This window comes from Microtus pennsylvanicus, chromosome 10, assembly GCF_037038515.1.
Source record: "Microtus pennsylvanicus isolate mMicPen1 chromosome 10, mMicPen1.hap1, whole genome shotgun sequence".
Lineage (NCBI taxonomy): Eukaryota > Metazoa > Chordata > Mammalia > Rodentia > Cricetidae > Microtus > Microtus pennsylvanicus.
In genome coordinates this window covers 60,163,416-60,179,343 of record NC_134588.1, presented here as the reverse complement: position 1 = coordinate 60,179,343, position 15,928 = coordinate 60,163,416, and the positions used below count along the sequence as shown (strand labels likewise).

The window sequence follows — 15,928 nt, the reverse complement described above, 5'->3', positions numbered from 1 at the left end:
CTAAAAATTGCTCACTCTACCAAGATGCTCCCAAAAGGGACTGAATCATATAGGTATACATATATATAATTCTTATATGTAATTCATATCTATTCAATGTGCATATAATTCAAACATATATAATTCATGTGTAACATATGTGTATATAACCCATGGGTATATGATTCATGTATGTGCATGTGTGTATAGATATAATTTATATAGGTGTGTATAATTCATATATGTGTATATATATATAAATCATATATTTGTGTGTGTGATTCAGTCATGTATATGAATCATGTGTATGTTCTCTAGACCCTTTCAGCAACACAGTGTGCCTGAGTCAGGGATCAGTTTGTATATATATATCAGTTTGTATATATATATATATATATATATATATATATATATATATATATATGATACATATATGATGATGATGATGACAATCAATAATAATGTCCTCTGGCTGCCACAGGGCATTACAGACCTCAAGAAGCATTTTCAAATCCGTATCTCCTTTGCATTCATTAAACTCTTTTTAGGAAAACCAGGACAAGCATTTGTGCCCCACACAGAGAAAATGAAACTTAAACAGAAGGGAGCTAAAGTCGCTTGTGAAAGGTCACACAGTCCTTTTCGGATCCGTGCCAGCTCAGTTCTCCTCGGTCCCCAAGATTGAAAACCCAGAGTGCACTCAGAGGAGTTCCAAGAGCATAATAACAGAGCAGCGTGGGAGACCCTGTCTGCTTTCCCACACCAAGCACTTCCTCCCCGCGAGATTCCCGAATTGTACTCACAGGTCACGGAAAAGAGCATGCTTCAGTGGCGAGCTCCCACAGACTCAGTGCTGAGCAGAGAAGACAGGATGTAGGAACAAGCCCTAGCCAAGGCTCCAGAGCCTAAGTCTCCGCAGCTAACATCAAGACCTTTTGAGGGTGTCACCTGGTTAACTGGGCAAAGTTCTGCTGCGTGTGGCCCCGGAGCCCGAGCCCAGAGCGCGGCTCGCTGTCTGAGGCTGCTTCACCAGCACTTGGCAAGCTTAATATAGCTTCCAAAGCCAAACTTGGCCCGGCCTCTCCACACAGCCCAGTTGGCCAGGACCAAAGCTCTCAGCTGACCTTTCAACCCAGATCCCTCTGTACAGGCATATGGTCCAGGAATAGCGGCCCTGACACACAGCTCTGAAGATGAATTTATTGGCCAGGTTTGGCTTAATTAGAAGTGTTCATTACTAAAAAGTGTGATTACTAAAAGCAGCCTCGGAGAAACAGTGCTGCCTGCTCCCTACCCACAGGTCCTGCCACTCTCCCAACTGACACTGGTTTATATGTCTTCATATATGTCACAGATTGGGTGATTATTATTTAAGATTATCTTGTTTATTCCTTAGGTTTCTGTCTGTTTTGAATGTTCAGCCACATTTGTAGCTTCATACCCCCAAACCAGGGTGGAGTCAAATAACACACAGGCACTGTAGGCCCTCACAGTTCTTACCTATATATGCATTTATTTATGAACTTACTGATTGTGTGTGTGTGTGTGTGTGTGTGTGTGTGTAGACAAAAGTCAGCCTCAGACAGTATTCCTCAGTAGCTATCTACCTAGTGTCTTGAGACAGGGTGTGTCACTGGGGCCTGGAGTTCACTGGTGTGTCTAGACTGTTTGGCCACTGAGACCCAGGGATCCACCCACCTTTGCCTCTGCAGTGTTTGAGATTATAAGCACACGACCACACCCAGTTTTATATGTGGGTTCTGGGGATCAAATCCAGGTCCTCATCCTTTACCAACAGTGCTATCTTCCAGTCCTGTTCTTGTATCTTTGAGACAGGTTTTCATTCTGTAGCCCAGGCTGGCCTTGAACTCACTACATAGCTTCCCAGGCCTTGAACTCAGCATATAGCTTCCCAGGCTGGCCTTGAACTTATAGCTATCTTTCTGCTTCAAGCCGCCAAGAATTAGGGTTACAGATATGAACCACTATGACTCATTTATTTAAATGAATGGCAATGGCCTTTGCAAAACCCAGCTTTTACCTTTATACTGCAATGTATCTCTCTAAAGACCAGAACAAACCCTTTCTCCCATAAGTTGCTTTTGTCAGGGACAACAAACTACCACGCTATCTCTCTAATTACTCTCCTCCCTTGAATGTGTTTGTAGAAAAGAAAGTGAATAAACAAATCACACTCATTCTGAAAGGCAGGAAATGGCACACATATCCCACATTCTGACTGCCCCCCACAACATCTCTGAGGCCCTAGCACTGATGATCCAGCAATACACAGGTCCCTTCTCTGCTCCTCTTGAGTTTTGCTCTTGCACATGCAGTTCACCCAAATGCTATGGTTTCTCTGCATGATGTAGCAAGCACCCCCTGTACAAGATTTCTTGGGTGTTGGGGTAAAGGGGCATAGGAGATTCTCTCATGTGATTATGAAGATGTGCCAGTGCCAGGATCTGCGAGCTAAGTCGGCAAATGAACTCCAGGAATGGTGATGGTACAGTGTGAAGACCAGCAAGCTGAAGGCCCAGGAAGACCTAATGTTTCAGTTCAAGACCAAAGGCAGAAATCCCGGACCAGAGAGATGGCTCAGGGGATGAGGACCGGCTGTATAAGCATGAGTTTGGACCCCGACGCTCAGATGAACGCCAAATGTGGGTTGTGTAACTGAATCCCCAGTGCTAGGGATGGAGATGGACAAGTCCTAAGAACCACTGGTCAGCCAGTCTAGCTAAGAGATTACACAGCAGGCTCAGTGGAAGGCTGAAAATGATTGAGAAAGAAACGTAAAGCTGACTGCTGGCCCTTACACTTGCCCATCCACAGGAATGAGCACACATGCGCAAGCAGGCATACACACTGCCCTACTCAGTTGAAGGACTATAAACCATCAGGAAGAAGAGTTTTATCCTACTCATTTGGATTGTCAGCCTTTTTTTCTAAGCTGACCTTCAGGTGACTGGATGATAACTGTCCAAAGTAGGGTAGGTACACCGGTTTACTCATTCTCCCTATGAGTAACCTATAAAAGTTAGCCTCATCAAAAACACTGTCATAGAAATTTTCATAGTAATATTTATACATACAAGCCAAGCATCATAAAGTCAACCAATACTGCTCTGCCCCATGCAAGTAAGCAGAAGGAGGAGATGGGGGTCCTGGCTGTTTACAGAGAGAATGGAAGGTATAGTAAATGGGATTATTGTTCCTCAGTCTTCACTTCTAATGCACTGTATCCTCTGGGCTTTGTCCTTGTAGTAATTCCTGCTAGAATAGGTACAGCCTATTTCCCCATCCACCGAAGATCATCTTAATGGTTTTCTTTGGCCACGATGTCTATTTCATTGCAATAAATGAGATGAGAAGACCTGCCCACTGTGGGCGGCACCATCCCCTAGACAGGGCACTATTATACAGTTACTGGACTGTACAATAGTAAAGAAAGCATACTGGGCAAAAGTTTGATGGCAATGTTGCTCTCAGATTCTCAACTATGGTTATGATGTGACCAACAGCCTCAGCTCCCCCAGATAAATGGACTGTCACCCGAACAAGCCCTCTCTCCCATGAGTTATGTTTGTCAGGGAATTTTGCCACAGTAACAGGAAAAGAAACTGAGACAGCACGTTTGTGACAGACCATGAAGAACTATTTCCCAATTAACTGCTGACCCTTTAGCCTAAGACACAAAGGACAGGGTCCTGCTAGCGTGTTAGGTCCATATGAAGGATGGGCATCTTCAAGTGGAAGGTAAATTCCTATTTTTGTAAGCTTTGAAGACTTAGGGGTTGTTTTTCCTTAAAGAATTCTATTAATTTTTATTTTATGTGCATGTGTGTTTTACCTGCATGTATGTTTGTACTTCCACACGTGAAGTGTCTGCAGAGGCCAGAAGAGGGTATTAAACCCTCTGAAATGGAGGTGACAGGCAATTGTGAGCCACCATAAGGGCTCTGAAAACCAAACCCAAGATCTTACAAGACCAGTAAGCTCTCTTAATCACCAAGCACTCCAGCCTGGGGATTGTATTTTTATACAGCATTATTATAGCCGTGTCCAACCACTCCAAGAGGGGAAAGCCGCCAGTCTTAAGAGAAAAGCAAAGCCATCTGGCCACGCGATGCAGTGATGCATATCCACAGTGATGCAGGTCTGCTGTGCACACACCTTTTCTCCACTGTCTCAGGAGATACTCAGAATCTAGGTCATGTTTTCTCCTTGACTCCTCCTAGTCTCAGAGCCAATATGAATGTGCATATACCTAGTTCTAGTTTTGTCCCTGGGCTGGGCCTGCCTATTTTTCTCCTCTCAGTTGAAAATGCTTAGCAAAGACTTGCCCTGATCATTTCTGGATTCCCTTTAACATATGGTGTCGCATTGCCTAGATACTCATTTCTGTGTATGGACCTAAGTATGCATGTGTGTATAGATATATGTATTGGGGCCAGAGGCTGGCATAAATGGCCAGGAAGCCTTCATGGATCCTCCTGCTTCTACCTTCTCAGCACTAGGATTACAGACGCATGCCACACCCTGCTTCTTGTGGGGTCTGGGGATCTGAACTTAGTTCCTCATGTTTGCATGGCAAGCACCTTACTGGTGGAGCCATTTCTCCAATCCCCTAGAGCAGTGGTTCTCAGCCTTCCTAATGCTATGGCCCTTTAAAATTCCATGTTGTGGAATAGACAACCATAAAATTATTTGCATTGTTGCTGTTATGAATTATAATGTAAATATCTTATATGTGGGATATCTGATATGGGACTCTCAAAAGGGTAGCAACCAACAGGTTGGAACCATTGCCCTAGGTACTCGTTATGAAGTAAGAAAACTGAAAGGGGTCTACAAACACCTCAGAGAGATGCTGAAATCACATCCATTAAGGCCTCCAGAGAAGTGCCTTTGTGCATACAGTTTCTTGAACCACAGATTGCTACCGGTCCACGGGACTCCTCAGGCTGAAGGCTCAGATGGTGAGGTCCTGAAGAGAGCAGTTTATAGAGGTAATTCAATAACTTCAGAAAGCCCATGGTGAATATCTGCCTATGGCTCCAGCTCAAGCTCTTAGTCTGGTCTGCAACCTATGCTAGGAGTAGCTTTGGACCTTGAACATGGCTAAACTAACCTTGGGGAGAAATAACACCTACCTGAGAGCTGGGTGGGGCCACCAAGTTGATGCCTGGAGGGGCTGCCAAGGCTCCTGAGGGTGGACCCAGGGCAGAGGTGATGACTCGGTATGGTGAACCAAGGGCATTGAGGGGGGTCCCCACAGCACTCAGTGTCCGTGGGGCACTCACTGGGGTGTCCGTGTAGCTGGGGTGGCTGTCCATTGGCTTCCCTGTGGGCAAGGCTGCTGATGGGTTCATGGACGTGGAGCCAGTGTGGCCAGGGGAGCCTGTAAAAAAAAACACAGGTCAAGAGAGGTTAGGGAGGCAAAGCTAGGGCTCCTAGAGAGGCAGAGACCTATCACACCCCTGATTTGTTTCCTGGGTTCTTCCCCTCTTTTTGGCCACTCCTACAAATGCTATTTGCTCAGACAAGCAAAGCACAGGGAGAGGAGAGGGCTTGATCTAGAAGAGGGGATCATCAATGTCTTAGTTCTCTGAGTTTCTCTCTGCATCCTTTGTAACCTGAAAGAGATGCACAGCGAGGATAGCAATGGCATGGCTCACAAGTCCCCAGACCTCTGGGACTGTATCCCTGGGCCAGTCAGGAAGGACAAGTCAACACCTATGTGAGGATCAGAGTGAACAGAGGCCTGAGCTCTGCTAAGATTCCCTACCCACGTTCATACAGCTATGAGAACCGAGCATGAGGCAAGACTAAAATTCATTCACCCATATGCAAATTAGAATGGCTTTGTGGGTACCGGAGCCCAGGAAGACAAGTGGACACAGGCTTGTGGATGGCACTTTCACATCCAGGCACAGGGTGCTATGCCACAAGGGACTGTGGAAGACGTTCTGAGAGCATGGGAGCAGTGACTGGGTGATCTCTGTTCAGTTGAACCCATGTTTTCTGTAGCCAACAACCAGTGAAAGATCAAAACGATGGGTGGGTGTTCTCCCATCATCTTGAGAGCCCATCATGAAGCATTCTCTCCAGCAGGATTACAAGCTCCAGTCTCTGCAAAACAGCCTAGAAAACATAGCGAGGGGAAACCCCACCACCACCACCCCCAAAACTGTCCCTGGGTCCCTAAGTAGCTAATATGAAAGGCCAGATGCAAAGAAATATGCAAAATTGCTGTCCTTAGGTCAGCCATGGTACCTTGTATACAGGGATAGAAAAGGAGAAAACTGGGGGTGAGTGAGTATGGCCTGCAAGAGAGGCTGCCCGATTCTGAACACCTCCTGTGAAGACACGCTATCTCCCAGGTAGAATTCTGAGCAACAAATGCTAAGGTTAGGAGGCAGGAACCAACCTTCTTCCTTAAAGTTCTGGGGTTAAACGGAGAGTGTCAGAGATGACCATGTGGTCTTAAACATGTCTGCCTGGAGTTTCTCTTGGCCCTTCTGCTTCCTTAATTAAGGTCTACTCAGGGGTTGGCAAATGGTTCAGTGGGTAAAGGCACCAACTGCCCGGACTAGAGATTGGAGCTCAAACTTGGAACCCACAAAGTGGAAGGAGAGAACCGGCTCCCACAAACTGTCTTCTGACTCTAATACATGCACTATGGTGTGTGCTCAAGCACACACACACACACACACACACACACACACACACACCGTAAATAATGGCAAAAAAATAAAGAGAGAACAATTGTTTCATGAAGAGAACAATCTCAAGACTCAACTCTGAAGACTGACTCTCACCTGGGCCCAACATCCCACTTTTGTCTAAAATTATCATTCGGAAAGAAATCATTTAAACTTTTTTTTAAAGCAATAAATTGATTCTAGAGAAATACTGAGTGTAATAGCTAAGCTTCTTGTCGTCCTGACTGGATTTAGAATCCTTTTTTTTAGATAGGTTTAACTGAGGATGGAAACCCCACCCTGAATGTAAGCATCATAAGCCCATGGATGGGGGTTCTGAACTGAATAAAAAGGGGCAAAAGACAAGGGTAAGTGGGTTCTCTCATTCCTCGTTCTCTGCTTCCTGATCTTCTTAGCTTTGAGCAAACAGCCCCACACCACAGACAGAGGCTAGTCACACTGCAATACACCACAGACAGAGGCTAGTCACACTGCAATACACCACAGACAGAGGCTAGTCACACTGCAATACACCACAGACAGAGGCTAGTCACACTGCAATACACTACAGACAGAGGCTAGTCACACTGCAATACACCACAGACAGGCTAGTCACACTGCAATACACTACAGACAGAGGCTAGTCACACTGCAATACCTCAGCCACCATGATGGACTGTATGCCCTGAACCTGGAGCCCAAATCAATCCTTCTCTGTCAAGCTGCTTCCTCCCAGGTTCATTGTCATGGAAACGAGGCAAATACACCAAATACAAAGCATATTTCCATAAAACTGTGAAAATCAGCACCAAACAACTTTTAAGAAACATCAACTCCTCCCCAAAAGGAGAAAAGAAATAGTCAGATGTGTTGGTGCAGACCTTTAAACTTCCCAAGTGAGAGTCAGAAGCAGGCAGCCCTCTAAGTTTCAGGCTAGCTTGGTGTGTACAAAGCAAGTTCCTGGACAACCAGAGCTATATAATGGAATCTTGTCTCAAAAAACAAGGAAGGGAGGGAGGGAGAAAGAAAGGCTGGATGGATGGATGGATGGATGGATGGATGGATGGATGGATGGATGGATAGACTGACCTGCATAGAAACACTAGAAATAGATAGTAGAAAATGTATAAGTTGTTTGAGAGCTAAACTAAGATAGTAACATGCAAACACTACAAAAATGAAAGCATATTATTGCTTTCGCTAGTAAAAATGAAGGTAATTTGACTATGAACTGCAGTAGTGGGAAGGGGTCTTGGTTGAGATAGAAGGAAATAGTGCCTGTGCCCAGTTTTCAGCTGTCTTAGAGGTGTCCAGGGCCAGCAAGGCTGTGGTGGGTAAGGGCACTTGCTGCCAAACCTGATGACCTGAGGATCTTGTCTAGGACTCACATACTGGAGAGAACAAACTCCTGTAGACCATCCTCTAATCTCCCACGTATGCCATGTCACGTGTAAGCAAAAGATAAACATACACACATACTCTTACACAAGCAGACAAATAAATACAATTTTTACTTTTAAACAAACATTAATGTGACTTACTTCTAATGTGTCGGTCATCCCAGAAGGGGTAGACAATTCATAACCAGATTTTTCAAACATAAAATCAAATTCAAAAAGACAAATATATCCTGCAAAAATGTTTTTGTGGTTTTTTATTTTTTTTTATTATTTTTTTTTTGGAACTCTGCCCCTCACAATGACCTAGTAGTTCTTAGCAGTGATAGATTTGCTTTTAGCAAAGATAATGAACTCTTCTATGACTTGGATGCATATGTCCCTCCAAAACTCAGTTTGTAACTCAAACACCAGGTTTGAGGAGATGAAGAGCACCTCAGGATGCGCCCCATGAATGGATTGATGCCCTTCTCAAAGAAGCTTAAAAATGCTACAAGACCTTCCAGATCTCTTCTGCTCGTGAGGAAACAGCATTTGTCTTTTCCACTCCTTCCCTCTGAGCCGATCAGAATTCAGGGTGTGCTACGATCAGAGTAAAAAGCCAGCCCTCACTAGACACCGAGTCTGTCAGGGCTTTGATCTTGAACTTTGAAACCTCAGGAATTACAAGAAAAGAAGAAGTCATTATTTATGAATTAGGCAGACTGAAGTATCTTGTTTTAGCAACAGGAATGAACAACTGCTCATTTGGGTTCACTTTGAATGAGGACCCTGCCTCTGCATCCTGTCTACCTTGCTAGCTCCCTTATCCTGCATCTTAAACTTATATCACTTATAATATGCCAAGTGCCCAGAAACCTATAAAATGCCCTTGGACTATTCTACGGGGTTTATTTTCTTTCTTCAATCAGCAGCTTTTTCTCTAAAATGGCTTATCTGTGGGAGATTCCTCGGGAGGTTCTCTTCTTGCCTCACAATAGGCCAAGGAAAATGGTTTTCTTTTCACGGGCCTCATTTCTCCCAGCAAGGAGCTGGTACTTATAACCCCTATGATCCTTTCAGTTAGCTCTGCTCTGCAAGGGATGCCCAGAGTATAGCCTTCAAGCGCTGGAGAGAGAGGACAGGCAATGGGCGTCTGGGATGGTCTGAGCTTAACCACTGACTCAGAGGACCCTGCTGTCCCCAATTGGACTTTGCTAGGCCTTCAAGCTGTCTGCCAAGTCTAGTTTGAGATGCTGAGTATCATCAAGATCCCAAACGGGGACAAGAAGATGTAGACTACAGAAAGAACACTGCCACTTCCCAAAAGGTGTTGTAGCACCTCGGATACAATCCTATTGAGGGGGAGACACAACCTCTGACACAGAAAAATGCCGTAGGGTGACCTCCGGGCTCTACTTTTCAGCTATGTAGATTTTGTTTTCTTAAACAACCGAGAGTTCCTTCATCAGAGTTCTGAATACAGAAAGTTCCACATCTGTATGTTGCAGCAGGGCTGAGTCTACTCTCCTCGGTGTGCAGGTCCCCTCCTCGCTGTAGCCTCCATAGTACTTGCTCCTGGGTCTCTTTCTCCCCTTAGAAGCCAAGTCTTGCTGGAGTTCTCTGTTGAACTGTATGGATGACACAACCACCCCTGCCTTAGAGAACCAAAGAGAATGCCTGAGATCCATGGTCCATTGGCAGCAGCTGGGAGGCTCAGGCTCACAGGGAGGGTGGGGGAAGGACTACTTGAGAGTCACCAAAGACTAGTTTGGGGAAGATCAAAGGACTGCAGGGGGCATGCCTCAGTGGTGGCACTTGCCTGCAGTGCATAAGGCCTGGAGTTCAGTATCTAGCACAGAAAAAGCAGAACAGTCCAATCCAAGTGAATAGTGAACACTCAGGTAAGGGTTTCAACTAATAAGCATTGATACAGGTACACCATGGTTTTTAACACTGGATTTTCCAAATGTCTGTCTCATAAATTACCCAAAGTGCTCATCTGTCACCCCAGCTACCCCTATACCGTCCTTAGGCCCCCTTATATCATCTCATAATCCAGCCTGACACACAGGTCCCCTTTGATGACTTCCCTTCAGAATTGCTGGTGATCAGCAGTCGGTCACCTCTTTGCTTGTCCAGTCAGCATGGGCCACATGCATCCTGGACTAACTGAATGTGAACCAGCACATCTGTAGACCACGACATCATGCCACCATGTCAGAGGGCTGAACACCCCTGCTGCAAACAATCGCCAGTTTCTGGCGCTGTGCTCAAAATGATATTGATGTTTGTTTACTAATTATTGACTAGCGAAGCATTTGTTCACTGTTTTATATAACTAGACGTAGAATAGATCAACAGAAATTATTTGCATAAGAAATCAATGTTCCTAACATCCATCAAAACCAAAACCTGTGGAATCTCTAAGCAACAAATGAAGTGTGTGTGTATAGAAAGGAAAGAGAGAGACGGGGGGGAGGGGGAGAGGAGGGAAGGAATGGGAAATAGAGAAGGAAAAAGAGAAAGAGACAGATACTTGTTGAGAAACAGAAGAGAGAAGTACTGAGATGTACAGAATTCTTACCAAGGTAAGGAGTTGCTTAGCAACCGGGCCTCAGCCAATGAAAGTGAAATGTCAAGCCTGTAGTCTTTCTGACTGGCCAGACAAGGGAGCAAACGGCTTGGCGTGTCCACCCCTTTGGTGCTGTGCCAGGCTGGAGAGTTTGTTTTCCCACTGGCAGCCCTCTTCAGGAGGGCAAGGAGACTTGTCACGAGCCATTGATAATGGCTAATGCCCACCCATGGGGAAGAGGACAGTTTCTCAGAATTGGATTCTCCACAATAAGTTGGGGTGAGGGGGAGCATCCTGGGACCCTGTCCCACTCTGGTTTCTCCCACGGTGGGGACAGTCCCACACCCGAGTCTCCCTCCTTTCATCCAGTAGAAAGATATTGTGCCTAAGCTGACAATCAGAATATTGGATGCCTGGCTTATTCTTTGTTTAAGGAAAACTTACACATCCTTTCCCTACTTGGCTCTGAATGCACTGTCAGGCTGCTCAGCGAGTTCGGCAGGGGACTGCCATATGAAGGGCTTTAATTGACACTTTTGTGTTGTCTCCTCTCCTGAATAACAATAACAGCTAAGATTATTGAGGAATTGCCATGAGCCAGACAGAATTCTCAACATTTTACCTATATTAACTCACCTCATGCCAACAGCACTTGGAGGCTGGTATTAAAAAAACTTATTAGCACATATTCATTGCATGAATCGATGGGGTTCGTTTATGACACTCTTGTGCACGTGTGTCGTACACTTTGAGGCTGGTTCTCGTATTGTCCCTACTTGTGCAGATGTGAAACCTGATCCTGAATCCTTCTAACAGGACCCTACTAGTCCTGACTCCAGCCCTTCATAGTCCAAACCTCAGCCATGGTTCCCTTCCGTGGGACCCCTGCCTGGCACAATCTTCCATGGGAGAGCCATCCTGCACTAGGATTTGCTAAAATACCTCTTTTATATTTGAATCATTATTGGCATTTTTCAAAGCACTTTCATATCAGTATCTGGGCCAGATGGAAAGATTTTTTTCTTTATATCCATTTGACTGGAGTAGAGCTGGGTGTCTTAACAGGTGTGGAAAACAAGATATAAGAAACGAGATTCCCCCTGATGTGGGGCCCACCTAGAAGCAGGCCCAGAGGGGATACCTCCTCTGCCACCAAAACCTTTCCTGGATTTTTTTTTAAGAGAAAAGAAACAAGAACTTGTCCAGAGTGGGAAACGTGGAGAAACAGCCCTGCTTCTGCCTCTGGGGTGCTCAGTCCTGTGTTTTGTTCCAGCCACTGAGTAGGAAGTAAGGGCAAGGCCAAAAAGATGCACCGGCTAATTGGCTATGCGGCTAAGGCCAGCTGCAGGGGCAGGCAGCCTTTCTTGGCTGATGAGGGAGTTCTGCTGACTCTTACACAGCTCAGGATAAGGCTGTGTTCTGGCTTCTTCCAGTGCTTGAAGCAGGAGGGAAGGAGCTCTTTTTTTTTTTCATTTTTTTTCTCTTTCCCCCACTTCCCCTCCCCATCCCCATTCCTCCTGACTCCCTCCACTCCCACCCTAAAATCTGTGATGATGGAGGGCTGAAAAGCAGGGAAAGATTGATAATCAGCCTCATTATTACCAGCATTACATATAATTATAGCAAAACCTCACTCATTTGGATCAATTGAGAGGAAAATCAGTTTAAATTCCTGACAAGTTGGCAGATTACTTTTAAATTACGATTTTATTGCTTCTAAGTCACACACGTGAATAGTTTGTGTTCCAAGTGCCTGCAAGCTAATGGTTACTAAGTGGGGGATTTTAGAAACCTGCGCTAAAAGACTCTTTTGTAATTAACACCCCGTTAATATGCTAATGACATCCCGACTATGCTTTTTAAATTACTTGAAAACAGATGTATCTTAAATAGGCTCAATGCTTCTCTCACCGGCTTATTTGCTTAACAAACCTTCTTTATTTTTTGGTAAATCAGCAAATACAAACTAATTCATACCATGAACAGGTTTTTTTTAATATCCCTTGTGAATGTATAAAGATTACTGTGTATGAAGGTAAGAACGTGCCAGCGTACATGTGTGTGGAGGCCAGAGGACAACCTCAAGTCGGTCTTCAAGCTCACCTGTTTGAGACAAGCTCTCTTTGGTGGTGGTGGTAGCAGTGATGATGGGTACATTAGTTTTGACAGGCTAGCTAGCCCAGGAGCTTCCTCTCGTGGCTCCGCCTCCCTCTCCTGCCCCCTCCTCCCATCTCCAGGTAGACACTGTGTCCAAGTGGTTTCTGGGGATTCCAACTCACATCCTCATCCGCATAAAGAAAGTGCTAGTACCCACTACCATCTTCCCAGGGCCTGGTGACCATGTAATCACCACTCTTAATTGATTATGTCATAATGTTGTTTTGGTTGGTTGTTTTTTTGTTTTTGGTTTGGTTTGTTTTGGTTTGGTTTTTCGAGACAGGGTTTCTCTCTAGCTTTGGAGCCTATCCTGGAACTAACTCTTGTAGACCAGGCTGGCCTCAAACTTACAAAGATCTGCTTGCCTCCACCACCCGAGTGCTGGGATTAAAGGCGTGTGCCACCACCGTCTGGCTGATTATGTCGTAAGTTAATAAGACTATATTGCTTTTTGATTAGGAACCAGATTTATAAGACTTCAAGAACCACCTTGGTTTATAAGAGGGAATGAGTTCAGAGATGGATCTGCTCAGAGTCACGCAGGGCAAGGCTCCAGGCCTTCTGATTCCTCGAACCAAGCATATGGTACTCATTAAATAATCCCTATAGTCATGGCACTCTTTGTGAGTCTATGCTGCTATTTCCATAGCAACTACTGGCTTTTTAAAAAACCCTTTTGGAGTGCTATGTGCCAGGCTCCGTGACAAACCTTTTAGATAGACCCATTCCCTCTGGAGGCCACTGTCTGTTTTGTTCCAGCTACAGTCTGGGACAGAGAGGTTTGTAAGGTAAGACTTATCCCTGTTAGGCAGATCAGCAAACAGAGGTTCCTGATGACAAAATGGCTCTTTCAAGAGAGCCTGCTATGAATTACTGCAGCCAGTACTGCGTGTAACTTAGAACAGGGGTCTGACCTCACACCATGTCTGTCTGCCGCTACTTGGGTAGTTTTGCACACATATACTTTTCCAATTATAAGCCCGGTTGGTCCATGTGGGTATAGTGCTGCCCCCTAACAAGTGAAATGTACCAGGGAATCCCACCAACAAAGTCTGTCAGAAGCCAGGTCCATATTCTGGTACCATGTATTCTACGAGCTCATCTAGCCATGGGCGCAAATGGGAGTTTGAGGTGGGTGCTGAGGGTGCCCACTGAACAACTTTTCATTGCTGATGTCTTAGAACGTTATTTCTGCCCAACACAGCTCTTTCGGCCACGGCTTATATCTCCCTGGGCTTCTTGTCCAGTTCCTCCCCGTCTCTGAGTAAGGGTAGCCTTTTCTAAAGACTGTAGTCATCTTACATTGCAGTAAGTATATTTCTATACAATGTTACCCCTGGCTTCATCTGTTCTGGGATTCTAAATATCCCAATTTTTCAGATCCATGCACTTAAACTCGGCATGAGAGAACTTTCCAGAAATAATGGAGCCTCAAATGTTTTCAGGGCTTTGCAGCCCATGTGTATGCTCCAGGAGGCCAACAGGGGACATGTCCTATGCACACCAAGTTTGTGGCTCTTAAGTTGAATGAATGAATGAATGAATGAATGAATGAATGAGCGAGCAGGCATTCACTCATCCGTCCAGGGAAGCACTTCCCTGCTCTCTGACGTCTGCTCTTTTCTCCTCATTGCTGGAGCTGAGAAAACACAGGTACTCGGTACCCCAAGCCTTCTGTGAGGCTGCTTCCCCATCACCCTCATGACCGGTAAGATGGAAAAGAGAGACAAAGATGCTAAGCCCCAGAAATGAAACTCGGGCAAACAGCCTAAAATATTTATTAAGTACTTTCCCTGCCAGTCTTCTGACTTCTTGTAAATGTTCTTTTGATTTAAAGATCACAGCCTTTTCCATTTTTAGAATTCAAATATTAATTCTGAAATCCTGACAGGACCCTGAGGTGACCTTGAGCCTGAAATCCTTGCTGGGCATACCCCTGGTCCTCTTCTAGGCACTGCAGCCGACTCGGGGCTCTTTAACTCCATGGTGAGAAAACAGGAGTTAGGGGTTAGCAGGGTCCCTGCCCAGTGCTCGCGGCAGCCCCATGAGCATCTGCCCAGGAAGGACGTGCTAACCTGTGACTGTCTAGAACCTATGCTCCTCTGGGAGTCAAATCCAGGTCGTGTTTACTTCAGCATGTCCCAGTGTGCAGTCTGGCACTTTAAGGCAGACCTCCCTCTTGTAAGGGGGTGGCGAGTACATGTACATACAGAATTCCAGTCATATTTAATGCCAGCCTCCAAACGCTGTGTGGAAAGGGGGAAGAGACTTCTATGGAGTATTTATAATTTTCCATGCTAAAAGGAAAAAAAGAAGAAGAAAAACCCCTTACAACTAACAACTTACAACTGTAGGTCAATGCTTACCCACTCAAAGTGGATAGCAGGGAAGGGGAGGACCCCGTAGTTTAGCTCCCTTCCCCATTCCTCTTCCTGCCCACTCGGGGTTGCTCAAGAACTGAGTTTGAAGATGCCACCCATCCCTACATCCTGGCCAAGCTACATATGCTTTCCTAAGCATCTCCAACAGTCACTGGACGGTGGGGACAGATGGCCTATGGGATGCTGTCTGACTGTGAGAACTCAGCTCCGTGACAGAGAAACCAGAAGAAAAGCATCTTACAGCTGGGAGTTTGGGGATCACAACTAATGGAAGAGCAATCAGAAATGGTAATAAAACTTCTCCGGAGAAATCCCCTAGGGACTTGTAGCCTTTCTGGAGCACAGCCACAGCTATAGCCTCTTCTTTCTGCAAGGGTTCATGTGTGCGCCCCTCACAGATGCAGTGTGGCCTGCAGAAGTGGATGCTGCTCACTGTCCGGCCAACCCCTGCCCCAGAATGGAAAACTCCAGCACATATTAAATAAAATGCGATCCGCCTAGGGGATGGTCCTTTGTGTGGTCATTTGCCTCCTTCCTAAAGTGAGAAAACATAAGAGCTGTGAACTATAAACAAGTTACAAATAATAAAAATCAGCATGTAAGCTGCTCTTACAAATAACTCATCCATTTCATTTCTAGGACTCTTTCCTATCTCCTAGCCCACCCTCCCTCTAGCCACAGGTGGGCGTGGTCACACAGGGGAAGGTTAAGCTCAGTGGCCCTGGCCTGAGTCACCTAGACTCAAATCTTGCC

At 45.4% G+C, this 15,928-nt stretch overlaps 1 protein-coding gene across 3 annotated transcripts in view; it reads right to left on the bottom strand.

The window, feature by feature from the left end:
* Rxrg (retinoid X receptor gamma) overlaps window positions 1-15,928 on the bottom strand; it is a 43,622-nt gene that overhangs the window by 22,824 nt on the left and 4,870 nt on the right. For 2 of the 3 annotated variants that reach the window (XM_075988518.1, XM_075988517.1), the window contains exon 2: window positions 5,136-5,383. In XM_075988518.1, coding sequence (XP_075844633.1) covers window positions 5,136-5,383 — 248 coding nt within the window. Of the gene's footprint in view, window positions 1-782; window positions 907-5,135; window positions 5,384-15,928 lie in introns of those variants that run through there. The other variant, XM_075988519.1, reaches the window with a different exon arrangement.